Source organism: Pieris rapae, chromosome 7 (assembly GCF_905147795.1).
Source record: "Pieris rapae chromosome 7, ilPieRapa1.1, whole genome shotgun sequence".
Lineage (NCBI taxonomy): Eukaryota > Metazoa > Arthropoda > Insecta > Lepidoptera > Pieridae > Pieris > Pieris rapae.
This window is the reverse complement of record NC_059515.1, coordinates 3,196,822-3,217,625: the sequence shown is the minus strand read 5'-3', so window position 1 is coordinate 3,217,625 and position 20,804 is coordinate 3,196,822. Positions and strand designations below refer to the sequence as shown.

The window sequence follows — 20,804 nt, the reverse complement described above, 5'->3', positions numbered from 1 at the left end:
CGCATTTGGCAATTGTTGTGTGTGTCTGTGGTTAGTAGTAGTTCTTTCGTCTTTGGCTTTTGGTTGGTTTTGATTGTTTCTTTCTATTAACTTGCTCGGTTGGTACCTACAAGTACTAATTAGGTATTATGTGTTACTTTTTGTATCTATAAATTTATTTCATAGCTAACGTTACAAATTTTCGTAATGATTTGTTAAAACTTAAAGTGATTATAACAATCGTCCTGTGAAAAAAGTTTAAAAAAGTTATTGGTGCTATACTTATTGGTATTGTGTTATGGATGAATATAAATTTTTCGATTACGGTTATTCTTCTCTTGGTTTTCAGTTTTAAAGTGATTCATTGCTAGATTAATGATAAGTTTTATGGGATCGCTTTATGTTCGTGATTGTGTATTACTTTAATAATGATTGGTTAGGACTTGTGTGGTATGGCATTGGTAACAATTCGTCGTACTCCAAGTGTCCAAACGCCTAAAAAAACGGTGAGTTCAACCAATAAACTACTTAATTGAGTATATTTATATGTAATCATTTTATTTATAAAGTTAATATTTATTGATAACCATTTCATATTGGTATTCTTATCAGAATCATTTTATTTTATAATGTTGACATTTGAGTATCATCCCATTTTAGGTACATAATGGAAACCCCTAAATATTTATTATACTGATGTTATATTATACCTTTTCATCTTTTCATTTGTAAAGTAATAGTTAATAATAAATGTTATTTATAATTTGGTACAATTTTTTTTTGTTTATAATAGGCTTAACCCCGCTTAATCTCTGTCAATTTATACCTTATTAACTTGAAATTATTAAGTTTAATTTAGATTTAGTATTTGTTTTTGAATTATCAATCTGAGCAAAAGATTTACTTTTCATTTTAGGATGAAGAAGAAAAATCTAGTGAAGTTGATGAAGATGCCACAAATCGAACTAGTAAAAGGTAAGTCTTTAAAACATGATCCTTAAGTTAAATTTTTAATTCATTAACGTTCTGTTATTTAAATCTGATTCATGTCCCATAAACAAAGAATTGTATTACGAATTAAATTCAATATTATTAATAATGTTTTACTATTATTGTTCCAAAACTAGATTGCGCTTCAAAATATGTACTATTTATAGTTGAATAAGCCTATAATAAGCTTTTTTTGCTTCACTAATTTAATGATGAGCTCTGTATTCACATTAGTAGTTGTATAGTTCTTAAACTTGTTGTTTAACTACAAGAATGAGTATATTTAACTGTAGATCTGATCTTAAATTAAAACCCTTGGTTGGTTAACATATGAATAAGAAGTGCATTTTATCACACAGAAGTGCATGTATGCCATGCCAGTCTCAATATAGGTTAGCTACCTTGACTGAGTGCTCCCGGAGTATATTATTATTATCACTCATAATTGCTACAAAATAAAATGTATGGAGTGTGAATTGAAATTACCAATGAGGCATGACAATTATATATTTACGTGATTATAATTTCATCAGAAGTTGTGTTTATTTTGTGTTATTATTATCCTAGTTAACTTTGTTACAACTTAAATATGTACAACAATTATTTTATTCAAGTAAATCTAAATTAGCTTAGATACTTGCTTTGATATTAGAAGCTAAGTGTCAATGAATTTGAATATTCTGTTATATTAACAAGATTTTTATCATCATCATAGTCATACATATATCTTTTATTTTTTAAAAATTGGCCTAATTGTGTAAGCATGGAACTTTCCATCTTTTATATCTTCATATGTATTTAAATTTAGACTGTTCACCAACAGGTTTTCTATTTAAGCAATTAATATTTTACGATTAGGCAAAACATCGTGAATAAACTGACAGTATTTATATATGTATATAAAACAAGAAGCCGAGACACATGTAGAATCGAACCGCCACTGCATAATCATTACGTATTTAATAATTCGCTACAGATGATAATGAAAACAATAGAATAGGTGTTACATGTCAATATCTTTATATTGCCTTAAAAGTTGAATTTATTTAGAAAATACATAATGTTTGTTCTCATAGTGTAACTACATACTTCACTTTCATGACGTGAATGTCGAGGCCATCCGCCTTCTTGAGTTTGCACTACAGGACCTGTTAATGTTATCCTATTTCATACTACTACACAAAGCATCAAAAATGGGCAACATTCATTTGTTTTGGCCTTTTTTTAATGGTCCAATAAAGGGACTGCAGCATCTAACGGGCGTCCATATTATTAATGAGTGCCTGCCTAGGCATAGATATATTTGTAGTTTGTATCCATTTCGAAGAACTCCGTAGGGGCCCAATTCAACAGCTAAAGTACGCATAAGGAATCTTAAAGCTAAATATACAACATTTTTAAGCTATCAAGATTTAGGAAGAGTTGAGAATAGTTTACAAGAACACTGTCACAATTAGTCAACTTTACAACAACAGTGATTAAATTTGGTTTTATTTGTTGGTGGTTTAATTTGGCCACCCAAAATACCCAGCATTTCTGTCTTCCAGATGACTGTGGAATTTTTTGCTATATGCCAACTACAAGTAGACTAAAACTTTAATATAAAAAAAAATTCAAACGTCACACTTAACTATTTTATGTTTAAATTCAAAATATTTTTTTCATATAGGTAACACAATGTTCACTTATGAACATCAAAAAAGAAATGTACTTATATTAAATGCTTTTAATTTTACATTACCCAGTATTTGTAGTACGAACTGTGACTTATGCTTAGCGTTCTTTCTAAGTCTCGACTCTGATTCTTATGCTAAATGTCTGATCACTAATAGACAGTTAACCAGTTACACATATAGGTAGTGTTTTTCGAATTAATACTAAAACATAATTTCAATACAACTCTTAAAAAATAGGATTTTTGTACTAGTAGCTAAATAGATATTATACTAGATATATGTTAATATTATAAACTTTTATAAATAATTATTTATATATATAAAATACAAGCAGGAATGGAGGACTTTTCTATTTATTTAGAAAGTTCTTGATAACATATCAGGTTAATAACGTCATTTATTAATTAGAATAAAAGTACTGTGTATAAACAGAAAGTATAAATTGTTCCTAATGAATCATTATTATATTATTATTATGATATCATTATTAATACCTATCGCAAACGGCAAGATTAAAAAGTAGTCTGCTGAGGCACGAGTGTTGCGTGTAGCGCATCCCAACTCCTTGTTCCTGTTTTGCGTCGTGTTTCTATATTTACGCTGCCAATACACGCTCGGTTTAGACTTCAGAGGAAAGCCGTGACGTCTGACAACGCATGGCCGTTCACGGCGTAATGTCTGCGTTAGCGCCTTGCAATGTATTGTTGTTGAGCTTTTGAAGCGGATGGTGCACGGTAAGGCGCGCACCGGTCGTGCGCTCGCGCCATAACTCATACTATATCCGATGCGACGTCGCGAAATCATCCATTACGCTTTTGTGCTATAAAATATTTGTGCCATATTTTTGTGTTTTGAAAATATTGTGAAAATACAGTGCTCCTTTGTCTCCATCATGGTTGCATTTAGGTAAAGGTGATTTTCGTTAAATCTATTGGCGTTTGTTTACAAACTGACAACAGTGACCTCCGTTGTTTGTAAATATTTAGTACACTATAAAATACTAGTACTATATATTAATTTAACGCATTAGTACTTTGAAGGGGCGTTTCATAAGAATTGTATTTTTATATAATTATGAATTCGTTTAGTAATTAAATGTACTTTTAGAGTCAAATTACCATCTTGATTGATGTCGGTTGTGTATTTTTTTTAATAGGTACATTTGTATATTTTATGATTGATTGATGAATGAAACATACATGAATTTAATTAGGATTAATAAATACTTTTTTTTTGCTGAAGTAGGTAACAACATTAGTCTAAGTTCAAAAAAGCAAATATATTTGCTGACCTTACTGGTTATCATTTCATAAACACGTGTAGGCTTTAACAAAGAAATTGTTATGTTTAGAGAACCAATTACCTAACTTTACTTGTCTGTGATGTGGTATTACTATCATAACACATTTAAAATCTTTTCTTTGCTCTGCTCATATAAATATATCAAATTCTTTAGTAAAACGAAAAACATTGCTATCAACGTAACATTTAAGTCCTAATGTCCACTAATTGAGCGAGTACATCGTTGACGATAACGAGGTAGATAAACAAATACGAAGCGATTAAGTACTTTTTAAATTATTGTCTTATCTTTAGTCAAATTTTACGTTTAGGTAGGTAAATAAAAATGTAAACCTTCTCGTATTGCAATTATAGTAGGTACCGCATCGTTATCCATATGTGGTAAAGATCAGAGAAGCAACACACATGCTGCGTACGCGCATGTATGGTCGCGCAACGCTTCTTTGGCAACGGGCCGCTACTCTATTTTTATCAAACCTTGAGAGCACCCGCCCTTGCTGCTATAATGGAAATGACACCTAAACATTTAAACACCGTCGTATTAGAGAATAATCATACTACTGGATCGCATATGGTGTGGGGCCATTTAATTATATTTTGACACTACGAAATTATAACAACAAAAACGTTTTAAGAAATCGACTCATCACTGTGCACAAAATTACTGAACTAAATAAATGTTCGATCGAAATGAGTGACTAATCGTAATCATGACTAAATAAGTGTTACGTCAAACTCACGGCTCAAGGGCCAGCCAGCGCGTCGTCTGTCGGCTCCGCAAACGAGCCGAGCCTCGTTTTGTCTGTTCCCTAGAACTGAACTCGACACTGGTGAAAGGGAGGTAATTGCTACGCCAATACCGATTGCGACAACAAGTTAAAAATGGCGTCATTCATACAGTTTGCGATTAAAATTTACAAAATCTGACAGTTATCGCGAGACATTAATTTCGCATATCGCCATTTACTTCATCATTAAAAGCAGGTTTTAGCTAAAAAATATGAAAATTTCTTCGCGTTCGCAGCTTACTAAGTAAAGGGCTAAACTTTGCCTAATGTTTTTCTAGTCTCAATGAGTGCTACTTTGCGAACAAGGGCGCGGCACTGGTGCTGGGTAGCGCAGAGAACGGTTGCGCTGACCGGCGGCGATCTCCGACCCGTGTCCAGCCGCAGCCCGACATACATCACCACCTACAGTCCATGTTTTACTTGGTGCGCCCGGAGGAGACGCTCAAAATGGTAATTATTTGTATGTTGTTTCTCTTAAGTTGGTCGATCCTACGGATTGGATATTAAATAGTTTATAAGCTTGAAAGGGTCAATGTTGTGTGACTAGAATAATCTTGTTTTAATAAACATTGTTGATATTGATACTAGGCGGTGAAATTGGAGAGCGCTCACGCCGGTCGAACGCGCTACCTGGTAGTGGTGTGCCGGCAAGATGAGGCCGCCCTACTGGGCATCGACTGTAATGAGGGCACGACTGTAGGCCTTGTGCTGCGAGTGCTCGCCGATACATCTATCAAATTAGATGGCGATGGGCAAGTACATTTACATTATTTAATTTCTATAATTATTTATTCGTCATAGGCAAATGTTAACCATATAATTATGTCAAAAATACAATGGCCGATTACTATGATTTACAGTGAAAATAAAATAAAATATTTGCAACAGTTTTGCAATATAAAGTGAATAATAACGTTTTTTGTCCGACCTACAAAATATAAAACGAGCAACCGACCTTGACCGTTCATTGTGTTTAAGATATTTCTACTTAGATCACTCAACTTACAATTGTAGAATGTACTATTCTCTTCGAGGACACCTGAATGCGTGGGTTATGAGCTTGATTTAATAATCCACTTGCAAATTTATATTAATAATTTACTGTTTGGTCAAAATGTGTTTATTCGGATATAATCCGGTAATGTGAATGTAAGTGATAGGAACGCCCTTGGTTTAAGACATTAACTTAGTCTGACCTTTCAACATCCATTATGTGAATCGTCTGAACCTTACCGATTCGATGCACCTGCTTAAAGGAACATTATGTTTAGCCTTTGGTTTATTCAGATGGAATAGAATGCAAATATATTGTACATAAAACGTAATAAACGCAATACCCTGGTATATTATAATTTAATTGAACTAAAGTAGTAATAATTTATCCTCGATAGATATTTTTTTAGATTCGACCAGGATGTTAGCGTCAGGTCATTCAATGGAAGAAAATTGTGTGACCATTAAAGGATAATGATGCCTTTTTAAAACTAGGTCATGACTCAAACTTGAAAACAATTGTAACAAAACGCAACAATGAGTTCAACGTTACTTGTTCTAAATGTAATCTAGGTAACGCGTTATTTAGAACTAATTTGTGGGTCTCGTGCATTATTTGTAAATTTGCTTAAATTATTTGAGCATGCGATGTATGCGATCGCAAATCGATGGCGCATAAAACAAAAATCAATTTCGGTGTTTGTATCCAAGTAGGGTTAGCGAGTGTTTGAATTTTTTTCTTCTAATGTTTAAATTGTTTTTTTTTGCCATCTGTCAACCCTGTTTGAAAGGAACAATAACTAATTGAAGATTCATTGTCCACAGCGGGTTTAGTGTGTGTGTGTGCAATCGACAACATATATTCAAACCGGTGTCTGTTCAAGCCATGTGGTATGTACTCTATGTATAATTTTTTGTCATAGTATTGTTGACATTGAATGCAATTTATTTGTAGTCGTTTGTGCACATTATTTGCAGTAATAATTTGCTTCCCTTCAGCGAATGCTTAAACATTCAGATTACGAGCAGGTTACCGAAATTAATTTTTAGTTACCAGAGTAAAACAAGTAACCTATGTTTACGAAAGCAGCATTTTGTATAACCCTGTACCAGTTGGGTAATACTCACCATACAAACAGACGATGTTTCTGTAAACCGATAATTCGCTATATCGTCTAAATGACTTGATATTGGTAAAAAGTATTTCATTATCCATCATGAAAATAAATTGAACTTTGTTTCATAGTAAAGTTGAAAAATTAATTGAATAAATGCAAGAATGCTTCTAGGAAAAGCTTGAGCGTTAATGGAATGAATCAGAAAAAGCTTGGCAATACACCAGGTTTATACTGATTGTTTTTCAACTGAAATCTTGTTTCCTTATCTTTATAGTGTTCCATCAGTATACACATTCGCACTTATAGTCATAGCGTCGCTGAAGTCATCTATGCTTAATATATACGATCCATTCCCAAAATCCTATGAAAAATTGTGATAGCGTTTAAATAAATAAAAAAACGTATACAACCTACAATTTGTTCAGCCTATCAGAAATAATATTTCTGATCAGTTTCCTTAATTATTTATTTTGAATAATATTGTCACAGCATCTGAGTGAGCCGGTCATTTTCAGGTCGGCTCTACAGACTCTCCACAGGGCGAGCGGCAGGGCGCGGGAGTTGAACCATTTCGCGGGCGGGACATCTCACGCATGGTGTTCGTATTATGAAGGCCATATAGATTCGGACCGCTCATGCCTTAATGAATGGCACGCCATGGATTGTATTGAATCCCGCCGACCGCCCTCACCTGACTCTCTTCGACATAAGTGAGTATCGGCTTAACAAAGGCAAAGTATAAAATGAACTGCGTAATTGAAAAATTTCGCGATGTACTATGCGACAAGTACTTTATGTATGTGTAGTCTTATCCTGTTCCAGTAAAAATATTCAACAAACCAACCCAATTTGCTCCTTGGGACATGATGTCTTAGTTGCTTAGTAATTATAAAAAATCACCTTTTGGAAACATTTAAAAACGCAACTGTTTGTTTAAACTTTAAATCCCTAAACAAAAACATACACATTGTTTTTCTTGGTTTTTTGTCGTTATGGAGGAATTGAACCTAGGACCTCAACAATAAGACATGGATTATATCATAAAACAGCCAATCTAACTGCTATACTGGTCCTGACACTAAGCTTAATCGTATAATTTACTTGCGATAGTTTTTTATACGAATATTTTTAGCGAGCGTGATTATTTGTTGTTCGAGTTATCTTTGCTTTATTCTAATTATACAAATACGTAATTACGTAAATTAACACGTTTCCTTATTGACATCCTCGTTGTTAATATCGGCGCGTTGTTTTGTTTCTAATAATTATTATGTCTTGCACAGCACATGTGGACTGTACAATTTTGTTATTTAATACAAACTGATGGTTGGACTTCTCCAAATACCAAGGCGAGTTTCTTTCCCCTGATATTCAAACAAAGTTGTTCATTAAGAATAACAGTAGGCACCAGGCAGCTAAATGAGTTCTATAAATATAATCGCAGGCTTAAGAAGGTTTTCCAGTGCCCAATGCTTTCCTAAACCTGTTGATGTTGGAGCGTTAAATTTCCTGCGACTTGCGTCATTCTTTAGATATACATAGATACATATGAATTCGATTAATCTACCGTTAGAGTTTTCAATTAGAATGGCGTAATTTGTATTTTTCGCGAATCAGGTAATTATTAGTAATCACATACATTATGTTAACTCAGCAATTTTGTTTGGATATAAATCTTGTTACGATATAAAACCGTTACGGTACCTAGACCTCATTTCTCGACCTCGGAAAGGATCGGACGTTGGTAAATACGCTAATTAAACACATTTGCTGCGTGCAAAATGCTCAACGAAACAATTTTGAATTATCTGAGAGTGGCACTTGCGTCAATTTGTAACCTATATCAAATTGATATTCATAGTATATACAAAAATAGATTGAACGTGTCATTAATAATTTGGTGTTGGATATTTGTTCCTCTTTCGAATACCGCGACGATTACTAATTTTGTGGCACGAACGCCAAAATTTTGATTTTATTTCATTATTAAGTTTACCTTTAAGGTTAACTTTAGATTGTGTTAAAAATAAAATGTCTAATTTGCCAGGGTCAGCTAAACATATCACGATACACAGAATTTGCCTCATATATACATATAATAAAAAAGATTAACATTAAAGTAATGTTTTACAAGTATGTGCACAGTTTGGATTCTAAAATCCTACACGAACGATAAATCTATTAATGTCCTACGATTCATTTGTGTTAACATTTTGAAATTCTTTAAATAATGTTATCGAAACGTTAATTCACATATATTATAACTCTGGGGATGCCAGAAATCTACGCAACAAAATTTATAGAATGCAATTATTATAATATTAATTATTTCACGACGCGTCGTGCATTGATTTCATACGTGTTGCCCTTTTATAGACTACATTTAATACCCACTTAATATTACTAATAACTCCACAGGTAATATTACGAATAGAGTACCTACAATAAAAGTTAAAGCCAAATAATTCCCATACCATATACTGCAACTGTAAAATTTTGAAATAATATTGTAGAATGACTTAAAATACATGTTAGAATTATAAAAAAACTGATAACTTATAATAGTCTGATAATTCCCTAGTACCTAAGTGTCTCGACGGGATAGAAATTTGTAATCTGTTATCCATCACGGACATTTTGGTATTATTTCGGGGATTTTTACTAGTAGACACTGTATAGGTCGTGTTATGCATGCATTTCTTATGTCCTATTTATACTTTTTCAGACCTCGACAAAGAGACGAAACAGAGCGAGTTATAAGGTGCACACTAAAAGAAATTATGATGAGCGTAGATTTGGACGAGGTTACAAGTAAAGCGATCCGCGGACGCCTAGAGGATGAGTTGGATATGGATTTAGCTGAATATAAATCTTTCATAGATCAGGAAATGCTGACTATACTAGGACAAATGGATGCCCCCACTGAAATATTTGACCACGTCTACTTGGGATCCGAATGGAATGCCAGCAATCTAGAGGAATTGCAGAGGAATGGGTAAGATTTATTGTAGTTTCTAATTGATTGATATTTGGTTTTCCGTCAGTCTGATCAGTCAGAGGGCATTTTTTTTTGGGGATTTTTTTATTTAGGTTGTTATTTTTCTAGGTCTAGTAGGCTTATAAGACCTAGGTCATTATGTAAATTCTTATATTAAAAATAAAATACAACCAATTTAAGATACAATGAAAATTAAAAAGATATTTCAAAAATAAAGTTTAATACAACATTGTGGTAAAATGTTTTTTCTTTCTTTCAGAGTTCGACATATTTTAAATGTAACAAGAGAAATAGACAATTTTTTCCCTGGCATGTTTGATTACCTAAATGTAAGAGTATATGACGATGATAAGACTGACCTTTTAAAACATTGGGATAATACTTATAAATATATTAATAAAGCCAGAAATGAGGGATCAAAAGTTCTCGTTCATTGCAAAATGGGGATCAGCAGATCTGCCTCTGTCGTGATCGCTTATGCCATGAAGGCCTTCAATTGGCATTTCGATAAAGCTCTCAAATATGTCAAAGCGAAAAGAAACTGCATTAAACCGAACACAAATTTCTTGAACCAATTAGAGACATACCAAGGTATTCTCGATGCCATGAAAAATAAAGAAAAGTTGCAAAGGTCTAAGTCAGAAACAAATCTTAAGTCCCCAAAGAATGCATCGAAAATGGATAACAAAATAACAGACCCCACGCCTTTAGCTTTGGCTATGACAGGTTCTTATACGGGACGACCGCGTTCCTGGTCTCCTGACACTAAACTAGCGTCAGAATTACTTCCTCCGACTTCGGTGTCCCTTGAACACCTCGCTTTGTCAGAGACCCGACATATGTTGATGCCTTGCGCTAGTGGCAGCTACAGTGTCTCTCCAAATCAAATCATTAGACTAAAGGAAGAAGGAGTTCTTTCAGTTAAGCATATCGTTAATGAAATCGAAAATGCCGCATCCGGGGATAAAAAGGATGCTCCCCGTAGAAATCAGAGATTAAATTTTAACAACGTCCCCGATAATATTTCAGGCAGTAATATCGGGGATCAGTCAAGTAAACTCCAATCGTCTCCCTTACGCAACGTAGGACAAAAGTATTCGCAAATAGATGATAGAATACACACGTGGGATCCGGGGGAAGCGCAGTGGGTGAACAGTGAAGAATTAGGGAACCCTAGCGACAGTGACAATATAGTGAAGAGTGATAGTGGTATTGTGGACATTAAATTAAAACCGAATGACGTCATATACGGTTCGGTCGAACGAAGTTTAGACTGTGACGAGAGAAGAGCCGTCGACGAGGACGCGCCGCCACCGAGTCGACAGAGCTCTTGGAGCTCCTTCGACAGTGCGGCCCACGACCTCTCTCGGCACTCCTCGTGGGGCTCCTACGACACGCGCTCCTCTCGCCCCCAGGTGGTCGCAAGAGACGACAAACGGCCCAAGGAGCCGCCCGATTCGCCCGCGCCGCCGAAGCCCGCCTCCGACCTCGGCATCATCGACGAGCATACGGAACCGCGTCGGCGTGGCGCTCCGCCCCGTCCGCCCGTCGATATCTCGGAAAACGAACGCAAATTCAACGAAACGTGTGCCATACTGAAGGAGATCGCGTCTACCGAGGCGGGCGAGGAGCGGAGTCTTGCGGCGACCTGGGGCGGAAGACTGTCGGCCTCGGCACCGCCCGACACGTGGTTGCGGTCCGGGCCGAGACGCCGTCGCCTAGCCGCCGCGTCCCATGGAGACCTGCCGCGTGACACGCCCGCGCCTCCGCCAGCCGTCTCGGGTGCGGCGGGCTTAGTCAGCAACCTGAAGAAGGAATTCGAGGCGCGCTCCGAGAGCGAGCGGCCGCGACGGTCGGCGTCGCGGGGTCGCGGCGGCGAGGACGTGTCGGTCCGGGTGTTGGTGGACCGTTACGACGCTCCGACCCGCGCTCGCTCGGAGTCGGGCGGGGGCGGTCGGGCGGTTCGCGGCTCGTTCTGCGGCGCTGAGAGGCCGCCCGTGGCGCCGACGGTGCTGGCGCTGGCCCCGCTGCACTACACGGACCTCGTGGTGTCGACCGTTCTGTCGAAAGCTCAAACAAAGAAACTGACGCAGCACGGGAAGACGCACCCGTTGACGAGGCTCAACTTGAATCGATCGAACGCTAGGTGTTCGAATCCTGTGTACAATACTATGTAGAGATAATTGTTTTATTTTATTTATTGTATAAATATAATTCTTGCCAAACTCGAAATTTTATCTTTCTAGAGTTTTATACTATTTACAAATGAAATCACGGTGTATTGTGTCTGTCACATAAAATTGTATATTAAACTTAATATTGTTTGTTTGTAGAGAAAATGTAAAAATTGATATAAATGATGTGCAACTTTCGTGAATATTTTTTTGTGAAGTTCCGATAGTTATCCAAAATCTACAATCTGTAATCGTTTGCCAGTAACGAATGCTACTCTAGGTATGTTTTGAATTTCGCTTATTTTCTTATATGTATCGGGAACTTTACTCATTTTCCTTCTTACTGTTCCGAAATCAAATGCATATATTGCGCCTGGATTGTTTCTTATTGAGCATTCCGTCTGAAAATCAATAAAACCAGATAAAATATAAATCCGAAAATAATATTAAATTTAAAAAAAGTTTATTCACTTACAATCTTCATATTAATGTCAACAACTCGCAATGTGTTCGAATCGGAACCACCGCATACAGCCAAGTTGGTTTGAGGAACCAACTTTCCACAATACAGCTTCGATTGGTGGTTGTCGGGAACTATAGTTTCTATTAGTTTACAAGAGCCGTAGTCCCAAATTTGAATTGTGTCTTTTTCTTGCCACGAACAGGTAAGTATCTTAAATGTTACCACAAAAGTATCTTATGGTTATGGTACGGTCTGCCTTACTTTATTTAATGTTCGTTTTTATTTATGTTTACGGGTTATGTACTCGAAAAGCAAATTAAAAAATAGATCAGGAGGTGAGAATAAAAATGATAGTCAACAACAACGAGGTGTACACCGACTACTAGACCATTTAAAGTTAGTAATTATATTTTGGGAAAAGGGATAATCTTCTTTAATAAAATCTCACTAAAGAAAAGCTGTGTAAAAATCAAAAAGGCTTACTGCAAAGTTAGTGATTATCTAGTTGATAAAAGGGCCTGGGACTAGTACTGGGCAGGCTACTTCTAATTAATTTGCTATATTTGTTTTAAAATATGTGTTGTGTTTCGAGAGTTTTTTACGCCGGCGTTTTCTCTCGGCTTACACCCTCTGTTTTTGCCGATGAGTAGGGGGATGCCTACAGGTTCAAATTTAATGAAGTGGAATAAGTGATACCTGTATATCTTATATAAAATTTATTTTATTCCACGTACATCATGTTACTGTGTCCGTTTGTACAAGCACAATTAAGGCAATATTTGTTCTCCCGTCAGTACCCAGATAATTTACGTTATCTGTGGAGACAACATTCGCGAGTGGCCGTTTTTTTGTTTTCTTCCAAACTTTTGCTAGGTTACATACAAAAATAATTCCCTCATTTGAAATAAATACCTGCTTCCCAGGTTTATCGAAGTCCAAACCTTCACCACACATGTGAACTCCTAGGAAATATTTGGTCGCGAAGGGTTGACGATCGTCCCAGCAAATCACCGTGTCATCCCAGCCGCCTGATATAAGCTCATGGTGCGACTTAGGGTTAAATGCACATGCGAAAATCCTAGACGTATGTCCATCTATGATATTTTTTCGTTGACTGGATATAAGAAAAGATATGACAATTTATTGTACGTACTTTATGAAAAAAAATAATATAAATAAAAAACTCGGCGCAAAAGCAAGCCCAGCCAATAGTAATAAACCTAAGACTTTATTCTGACGAATAACTTGATCGTATGCCCACGCAGATAACCTCACTATATGTGATAATATTGTTTTATACGCAAAACAAACGTAATAAAGGTCCTTAATAAGATAATATACCTACAATTGCCACAATTTAAATAAACTGATTTATTATTTTTGAATTTTGGCATGTATTAAAAAAAATGTCATTTAAATTTTAATCGACTTCTAAGGACAGCTATCACTCATTAAGTTTGTAAAAGTTTATTTTAATTATATTGTTTTAGTTCAGATTTTAGCAGGCCGATTGATAAGGTAGGTACTCAACCGCCACGCATAAATTGACTGAAATATATGTATGTGTCATGTCCTTCTGAAGGCAAAACATGTTAAAAAGACCTTGAATAGAATGTTCTTTCCTGCGTTTGTGCTTCTTCATCGTACATATTAAGTTTTGCATCATCTCCATACGTAACAAACTTACTAAATCGTGGATGGTAACATAAACCTAAAGTCTGGCGCTTTTCTCGTATGGTATAAATACATTGGTCGTATTTATACTTCCAACATTTTATGCAACCGTTAACATCTAAAACATATTTTCTCGTGAATACACGTTCTCAAACAAGTGTTGAATGTAGACAAAAATATACTAACAAGATGACAATAGGATGTTCGTGATAGGATGCGCCTTACTAACGGGTCTATGTTTGATCGCCGTGACTGGGCCAGGATATGCACGACATTCATCGTCTACAAGTGTGTGTGTGCAGTTTCCAGTATTGCAATCAAATAACCTGACCGTTCCGTCAATAAAACCAGTTGCAATATCTTTTGTGTCCTCAGTGTATTTGCAGCACACAATATCCTTATTTGTATCGCTATGCGAGATAAAAGAATATGCTTATTAATAGAAAATACTAAACCCTAATTTTACATTTTATAAGAATTTGAAGATATTTACATGTATCCCTTGAATTATCATGGTTAGATAATGCCTAATAAATTTTGAAATACTGAAATCTTACTAATTTATTTCTCTAAGTATATTTTTTTATACTTACAATCATACCTTAAAGGAATATACTTACATATTATATTTAGAAAATCTACATTTTCAAAGGCCTTGCTTTGGTAAATAGAAAGCTATGCTTTGCCATAATGCCAGGGATTCGTGTGAATCGAATTAAAATTAATAGAAGTTAGTACTTACATTATAGAAAGAACATTCACATCACCTTGGTATATTTGGTTTTGTTCACTGTGAAATGATCTATGTTCAATTTGCGGTGAACTAGTATGAACTGTGATAATTTCCTTCTGAGGTGTAACATTTTTTAAATAAGTATTTGTAACAGCAAAACTCTTTCGTGCTGCTTTAACACTGCTTGGTGCTACTGGCCCAGCCTCTTTCTTTCGTTGTGGGTCCATTTTCGATATTCCATTTTAATGAAATATCCACTAATTCTTGTACAATAATATGTTTCTGCTAACACAACAATTTAGAACGGGTAATATTTGTATATTATTATAATTAAGTCTTGAATCTAATGTTTCTAAAATGATGACAATGACTTTATTGGCATATTTTATGCATAGATTATGCAAGGAGAAAGGCTTTTAATTAATAGCAGCTTAGATATAAGTAAATAAAGTGATTACCGTACATACCTAGGTACTATGTGGGTACGCGGTCCATATTCGTACTGCAACTGTAACTAGCCACGGACTAATATTCTATATTAGATAAAACACATATAGGAAACACAAATAAATGCCCTATGATAAATAATCATAATCAATCATTGTAAGATCACATATTCATATATATGGTAATAGTGAAATTCCACGTATTGATTATCTGTTTTAATTTGATGCGGGCGGAAAGTATATTTCGCTGGCTTTCTAATCATATGATTTTTTTTGAGAAAGGTCCTTTGACGATTGTTCCCAAGTTTTTATCTTTATTTTTCAGACAATTTGATCATTAATGATGTATTTGTTCTTGCGAATAACATGGTGTGGATAACTTATCAAGTAACATTTTTGCTGTATCATTAGTACACACAGCCAACTATTTTGTAAATACCTAGACGGCAGGTATATTAAGTACGTATGTTGTATCCAACCCGTATCAATTATTAGTGTGTACTTTACTGATTAGAGGTAAATATAAATAAACGCTCGGAAAAATTAAAGTCATGGCAATATCACTTTTATTTTAAGTACTTTATTCAATCAATGCAGACACAAAAATTAAATTCAATAGAATCAATAAAAACAGGCATAGAAAAAACTATACAGTATATCGGTTCCATTACAAAATAAAAAGGAGTTACACTCTAATGACGGATTATAACTCAAATATACACAGTGCTGAAGATAATAAAAATAACAATAAAAGCTCTAGTTATTTATACACAGACTCAAATCATTCAACATGTTTTGAGTTAGAAACACTACACAACGTTCCAAACGTTACACAAAATCCTCAATAATTTAATAGGCACGGTATATGGTGAGGTTCGTTTTATGTTAATTGAATCTTTGTTTAAGATATATTGCATTTGCAAAGAAGTATCTCTATCGTATTATTTTTATATCACTATCAACATTCAAATTAGTATGCATTAGTCGATAAGCTTAAGTAATGTCTACGGAAAATATGTCCCAAGAAAAAGTAAATTAAGTTTAATCAAACTAGCTTATTAAAGTTTAATGCTAAGCTGATTAAAGTTTGATCAACAACAAAGTTTGATAAACGCGATATAGATACTTATTGCCAATATGATTGTACAAGTCACATACATATTATATTCTATAAGAACTCATTATAATTTCATCACACTACGCTGATATTGATGAGCTATTAATATCATCGATTTATATAGCACCTTGTTTCTTTGATCCTATTGAAATATGTGAGAAATTAATTGTTACAAGTAAATATGCAATGACTAAGCGCACACACGAACATCGGTACTCGATTAATAATTTTTATTTATAAGTTGGTAATAATTTAGTTCATTACATTTTCATGGACTGTAAGATACTTATATACAAATATAATGTATTGCACAAAATAAACGATATTTATTATTTTATGTATCATTTTATAGTGTTTTCACCACAACTGTCATAACAAACTAATGATGCTATTCATAACGTACTATAAGTCTAAATTAGTTGAAACGGATTTTAAATATATTATATTTTTAAATGTCACGGGATTGATTAGAATATTCACCTGCTATTTGAGGCTTATAGTACGTTTAAGAATTAATATATTTAATAATCAAATAAAAATGTATTAAAAAGTGTTGTTACCGTAAGTATGTACGTACTACATACACACTTTACATATATAGCAGAATTATTTTGAAATTTCAATCAAATATTTCATTAGTCCTATGGAAATATTTTTGTCATTATGTTTACGTCCTGTTGTTAGATTTATGATCGATCGCTAAGCCAAGCAAAAATGAACCCGTTCCTACCGATACTATCCTGACAAATAAAAATTTTCACGAACAATAATAAATAACGTCAACCGATGATGTCCCATCTTATCGAATAAGTTAATAACACAAACAAACCCAAGCGAAAACTACCACTTATAGGTACAATAAAAAAAGGAATATTTCTTTTCAAGAGTAACATAGTCAATGTTATTGATATAAAATAATGAATAGGTACCCACGACAATCAGTTTTAATGTTGAGTATTTAGCTAAAATCTAGCTACTCACACAGTTAAATTATACAATATTATAGTAAGTGTTTACCAATGCAATGTTAAAAAAATTTATTGAGTACAAATTTTACAATTTTCTTATAAATTATATTGAAAGTTTAATAGATTATAATAGTTGTGATTACTAAAGGTGTTGTTATTAAGTTACTTTATCATAGGTACCTGAACAATAATTTTGTAATAATGTTGTTTTATTTACTATTATAAATTTTAGTCACTTTAACATATTTGAAGATTCTGTTAACATTTTTTCAGAATCTATTTTTTTAGCAAGAATTTGGAATCAATATATATATATTGATTGTTGAGATATACAAAATATATTTTCCAACATATAATTACAAATACCTATTTTGTATGTATTTTTCGCTTAACCTCCTATGCTACTTTATAACTTCTATTGCCATTATAAATGTTAAATATTATTTAAACATAGCTATACATTGTATCTGACCTTTACTTATTTACAGTCTTGAATTTTGTACAAACAGCTTTTGTCTCTTAGACACACTAGTATTCTCTGTTACACATATGCCAGGATTCTTACAACTATAGCTAGGTACCCATTCAATAAACAATTCCGTAAAAATATAGCATAGTCACAAAAATATTCTAGCCATTTATTTTGTCAAAAATATATATACTTATCCTTGATTTAAGCCACATGTCCTGAGGAAACACAGAATAAATTTATAATAATAATCAACATTATTTACTCTGTTAAACAATGATAACAATCAATAGATTCTCTATCTTTTCTATACACAAGTATGACCTTTCAACAATCTGCCATATAACTTATACCATTTAATTGTACAAAGGGTAGTACTCTTATTCTATCATAGGTACAGTTACACTTCCATAGGATGTTTTTGCTCACTTTAAAATATAATGACAACATAAAAACAAAACAACTTCAATCTTCATACACTTCTTGTAAATAAATCGAAACATTTCGAATATATTAATAATTTCTTAAATAAAATGGGAAGCAATTACTGAAGTGTCAATATTAAAATATTCTAAGTTGTTAGAAATTATGGATTTTTAATATATATTAGTGTATTATACAAATAGCTGATAAAATTGATAAGTGCAACAACAAAATATTCTTATTTGTCATAAAAGTAATGATAATAGATTCCTTTACTTTTATGAATACTTTTTGTCCATTGATGTCCAACAATAAAATATATACTATGAAATTAGTGAAAATTGAAGCTAGAAATTTTAATTAGTTTTTTGTTGCTAGTGTGCTTGTATTTAAACTATAGTACACCAATAATAATATTTATCATATGTGAATGTAATGTGACAAAAAGCTTTTTAAACTACAGTAAAAGTTAATGACAAAAGAAAACAACAAAACAAGCAAATTCATAATAAATTAATATATGTGTATAACACCAGTAGCAAACCACTCTACACCAAAAACAACCCATATATGTAGTAGTTAATTTCAAATAATATAATCTAATTTTTGCTACAATCACAGAGATTATTGTGAGCTTATTATTTACCATTGAATCAAACAGAGTGGCCTTGGGATTGGTGCCTTTGTCCCCACTGACTAGAAGGTCCCTGAGCTGAATTACCTTGTTGCATCCAAGATAGGAAATTGGGTGGAGCTGGTGGTGCAGAAGATGCTGGTCCAGCAAATGCACCTTGCTCTGATCCTCCAGAAGGTATGTTGTTAATGAGACCCCAACCAGCTGCTTGATTTAATGCAGCTGCTACTAATGCTTGGTTAACTGGTAAACCTCCCATGCTCAGAGGCATATTACCACCTTGACCTTGTCCAGCACCAGCAGCAACTGCAGATTGGCCATGTTGGCCAGATATACCTAAAGCTTGCATATTAACCATATCCATGTTACGGCTACTCCAGGAATTGTTGTTTGATGCATTGTGATGACTCTCTTCATAGTTCCGACTGGGTAAGTTACGTTGATTTGAACTACTTTTATTTTGCTTTGGTGAGGCATTTGATACATTCACAGATACCCCTTTTATAATATGATCTTGACCACACAAACTTTGTGCAACTTCAGGATCTAAAAATGTTATAAAACTGAAAGCACGAAATGGTTTTGGTATAAACACATCAGTGACTTCTCCAAACTGTGAGAAGTATTCTCTTAGGTCATTTGCTGATAAGTCTTCAGTACAGCGTCCAACAAATACTTTGCAAGGCATTGAGGTGATAGAGCCTTCTTTAGAATTAGGTATCCGAACATCACACCAGCGGCCATCAATCATATGTCTTTGAGCTAGAACTCTCATTTGTGATGTATAAGATGAAAAACGGATAAAAGCAAATCCTTTTGACATACCCGTCTTCGGATCTCTTTTTAACTGAGCCATTAATACCTCTCCAAATTTTTCAAAGTATTCTCTTACTGTTTGTTCTGTGGCCTTCCAAGGTAATCCTAAGACAATTAAATCAGAACATAAGTTGTCGTTTCGTTTATTTTTTAAGAGTGTAATCTCAGAGCAGTCACCAGATTTTCTTTTATTTTCTTTTGGGAAACTGCAAATGTATAAATGATTGCCCCATCCCTCTGGCGGAGGATATAGTCTGCCGTCTCTTAATCTTATACCTCTAAATGTTTTTGTATCAGGATGACGATATTTTAAACCGCAGCAACCTGGAAATTGCGCAGACACAGTTGTTAACATTAAAGTCCCATCATCTTCGACTGGAAGTTCTATGGGTTCTTCATTTTCATCTTCAGCTACGGGTAAGTACTCGAAGGACATTATTTCTTAATCATGAACAGAAATAAATAATATTGGATAAAAATAAACACAGATGGTACACTTATCACTAAAAATCTGTACAATTTCCTAATTTATACAAATATAAAATACGTCAGCTACGGGTTAGAAACCCATTGCAATTTGCTAGTTGTTACTTGAAAACATACTGCAATGATATATTCTTGATACAATTACATTATACGATATAACATTTTAATGCACAGTTGTGGATCAAAACTTATAAATCGCATTATATTAATAGACAACTTTCTAAAGTTGACAACATTCTTTTAAAGTTACCTTACTTCAGAATTACATAATAAAACATACTAATTTTTAAAATGGCAAGTATATTTTACCAAAAATATAAATATTGCCATAGGTTGTATAATTATTGTAGTTAATAGAATAGATATATTATGCCGTTTATTTTTAAATGAAAGTTTCTGCGCTTTAGTGGGTCTTTTTAGTACTTTACAATCTGTCCCTCAGGCTATAAATGCCCTAGTTATCATAGATGTTACTATCTATATAAGTTACTTGAGAATAACGGTAGTAAAAATATATATTTGGTTACTGACATTATATTTTTTAATGATTTACAATT

General features: G+C 33.9%; 3 protein-coding genes across 4 annotated transcripts; 1 reads left to right on the top strand and 2 right to left on the bottom strand.

Moving 5' to 3' along the window:
* Nucleotides 1–71: 71 nt before the first annotated feature.
* LOC110992691 (protein phosphatase Slingshot) lies at nucleotides 72–12,215 on the top strand. 2 transcript variants are annotated; one of them, XM_022258611.2, is made up of 8 exons: nucleotides 72–485; nucleotides 896–954; nucleotides 5,014–5,185; nucleotides 5,324–5,487; nucleotides 6,554–6,619; nucleotides 7,362–7,556; nucleotides 9,572–9,841; nucleotides 10,104–12,215. In XM_022258611.2, exons 1-8 carry the CDS (start codon nucleotides 432–434, stop codon nucleotides 12,019–12,021), a joined length of 2,898 nt encoding a protein of 965 aa, XP_022114303.2. In that variant the 5' UTR covers nucleotides 72–431; the 3' UTR covers nucleotides 12,022–12,215. The 2 variants fall into 2 exon arrangements, with proteins under 2 accessions (XP_022114303.2, XP_022114305.2); XM_022258613.2 differs by lacking the exons at nucleotides 72–485; nucleotides 896–954 and adding an exon at nucleotides 3,220–3,551.
* Nucleotides 12,216–12,231: 16 nt separating this feature from the next.
* Nucleotides 12,232–15,630, bottom strand: LOC110992692 (U5 small nuclear ribonucleoprotein 40 kDa protein-like). The gene is made up of 6 exons (XM_022258614.2): nucleotides 14,898–15,630; nucleotides 14,342–14,565; nucleotides 14,084–14,273; nucleotides 13,394–13,595; nucleotides 12,494–12,691; nucleotides 12,232–12,419 (listed from the first exon to the last, which is right to left on the bottom strand). The coding sequence occupies exons 1-6, from the start codon at nucleotides 15,113–15,115 to the stop codon at nucleotides 12,246–12,248; spliced, it is 1,206 nt and encodes a 401-aa protein (XP_022114306.2). The 5' UTR covers nucleotides 15,116–15,630; the 3' UTR covers nucleotides 12,232–12,245.
* Nucleotides 15,631–15,892: 262 nt separating this feature from the next.
* LOC110992679 (TAR DNA-binding protein 43-like) lies at nucleotides 15,893–20,363 on the bottom strand. The gene has a single exon (XM_045628966.1). It carries the CDS (start codon nucleotides 20,195–20,197, stop codon nucleotides 18,965–18,967), a length of 1,233 nt encoding a protein of 410 aa, XP_045484922.1. The 5' UTR covers nucleotides 20,198–20,363; the 3' UTR covers nucleotides 15,893–18,964.
* Nucleotides 20,364–20,804: the final 441 nt, after the last annotated feature.

Coding starts and splice junctions, on each gene's coding strand:
- LOC110992691 (XM_022258611.2), top strand. CDS start 432: ATGGCATTGGTAACAATTCGTCGTACTCCAAGTGTCCAAACGCCTAAA. Junction 486..895: donor TCCAAACGCCTAAAAAAACG/GTGAGTTCAACC, acceptor TTTTCATTTTAG/GATGAAGAAGAAAAATCTAG. Junction 5,186..5,323: donor CGGAGGAGACGCTCAAAATG/GTAATTATTTGT, acceptor TATTGATACTAG/GCGGTGAAATTGGAGAGCGC.
- LOC110992692 (XM_022258614.2), bottom strand. CDS start 15,115: ATGGACCCACAACGAAAGAAAGAGGCTGGGCCAGTAGCACCAAGCAGT. Junction 14,566..14,897: donor GTGAATGTTCTTTCTATAAT/GTAAGTACTAAC, acceptor TATCTCGCATAG/CGATACAAATAAGGATATTG. Junction 14,274..14,341: donor GAACATCCTATTGTCATCTT/GTTAGTATATTT, acceptor AATATGTTTTAG/ATGTTAACGGTTGCATAAAA.
- LOC110992679 (XM_045628966.1), bottom strand. CDS start 20,197: ATGTCCTTCGAGTACTTACCCGTAGCTGAAGATGAAAATGAAGAACCC.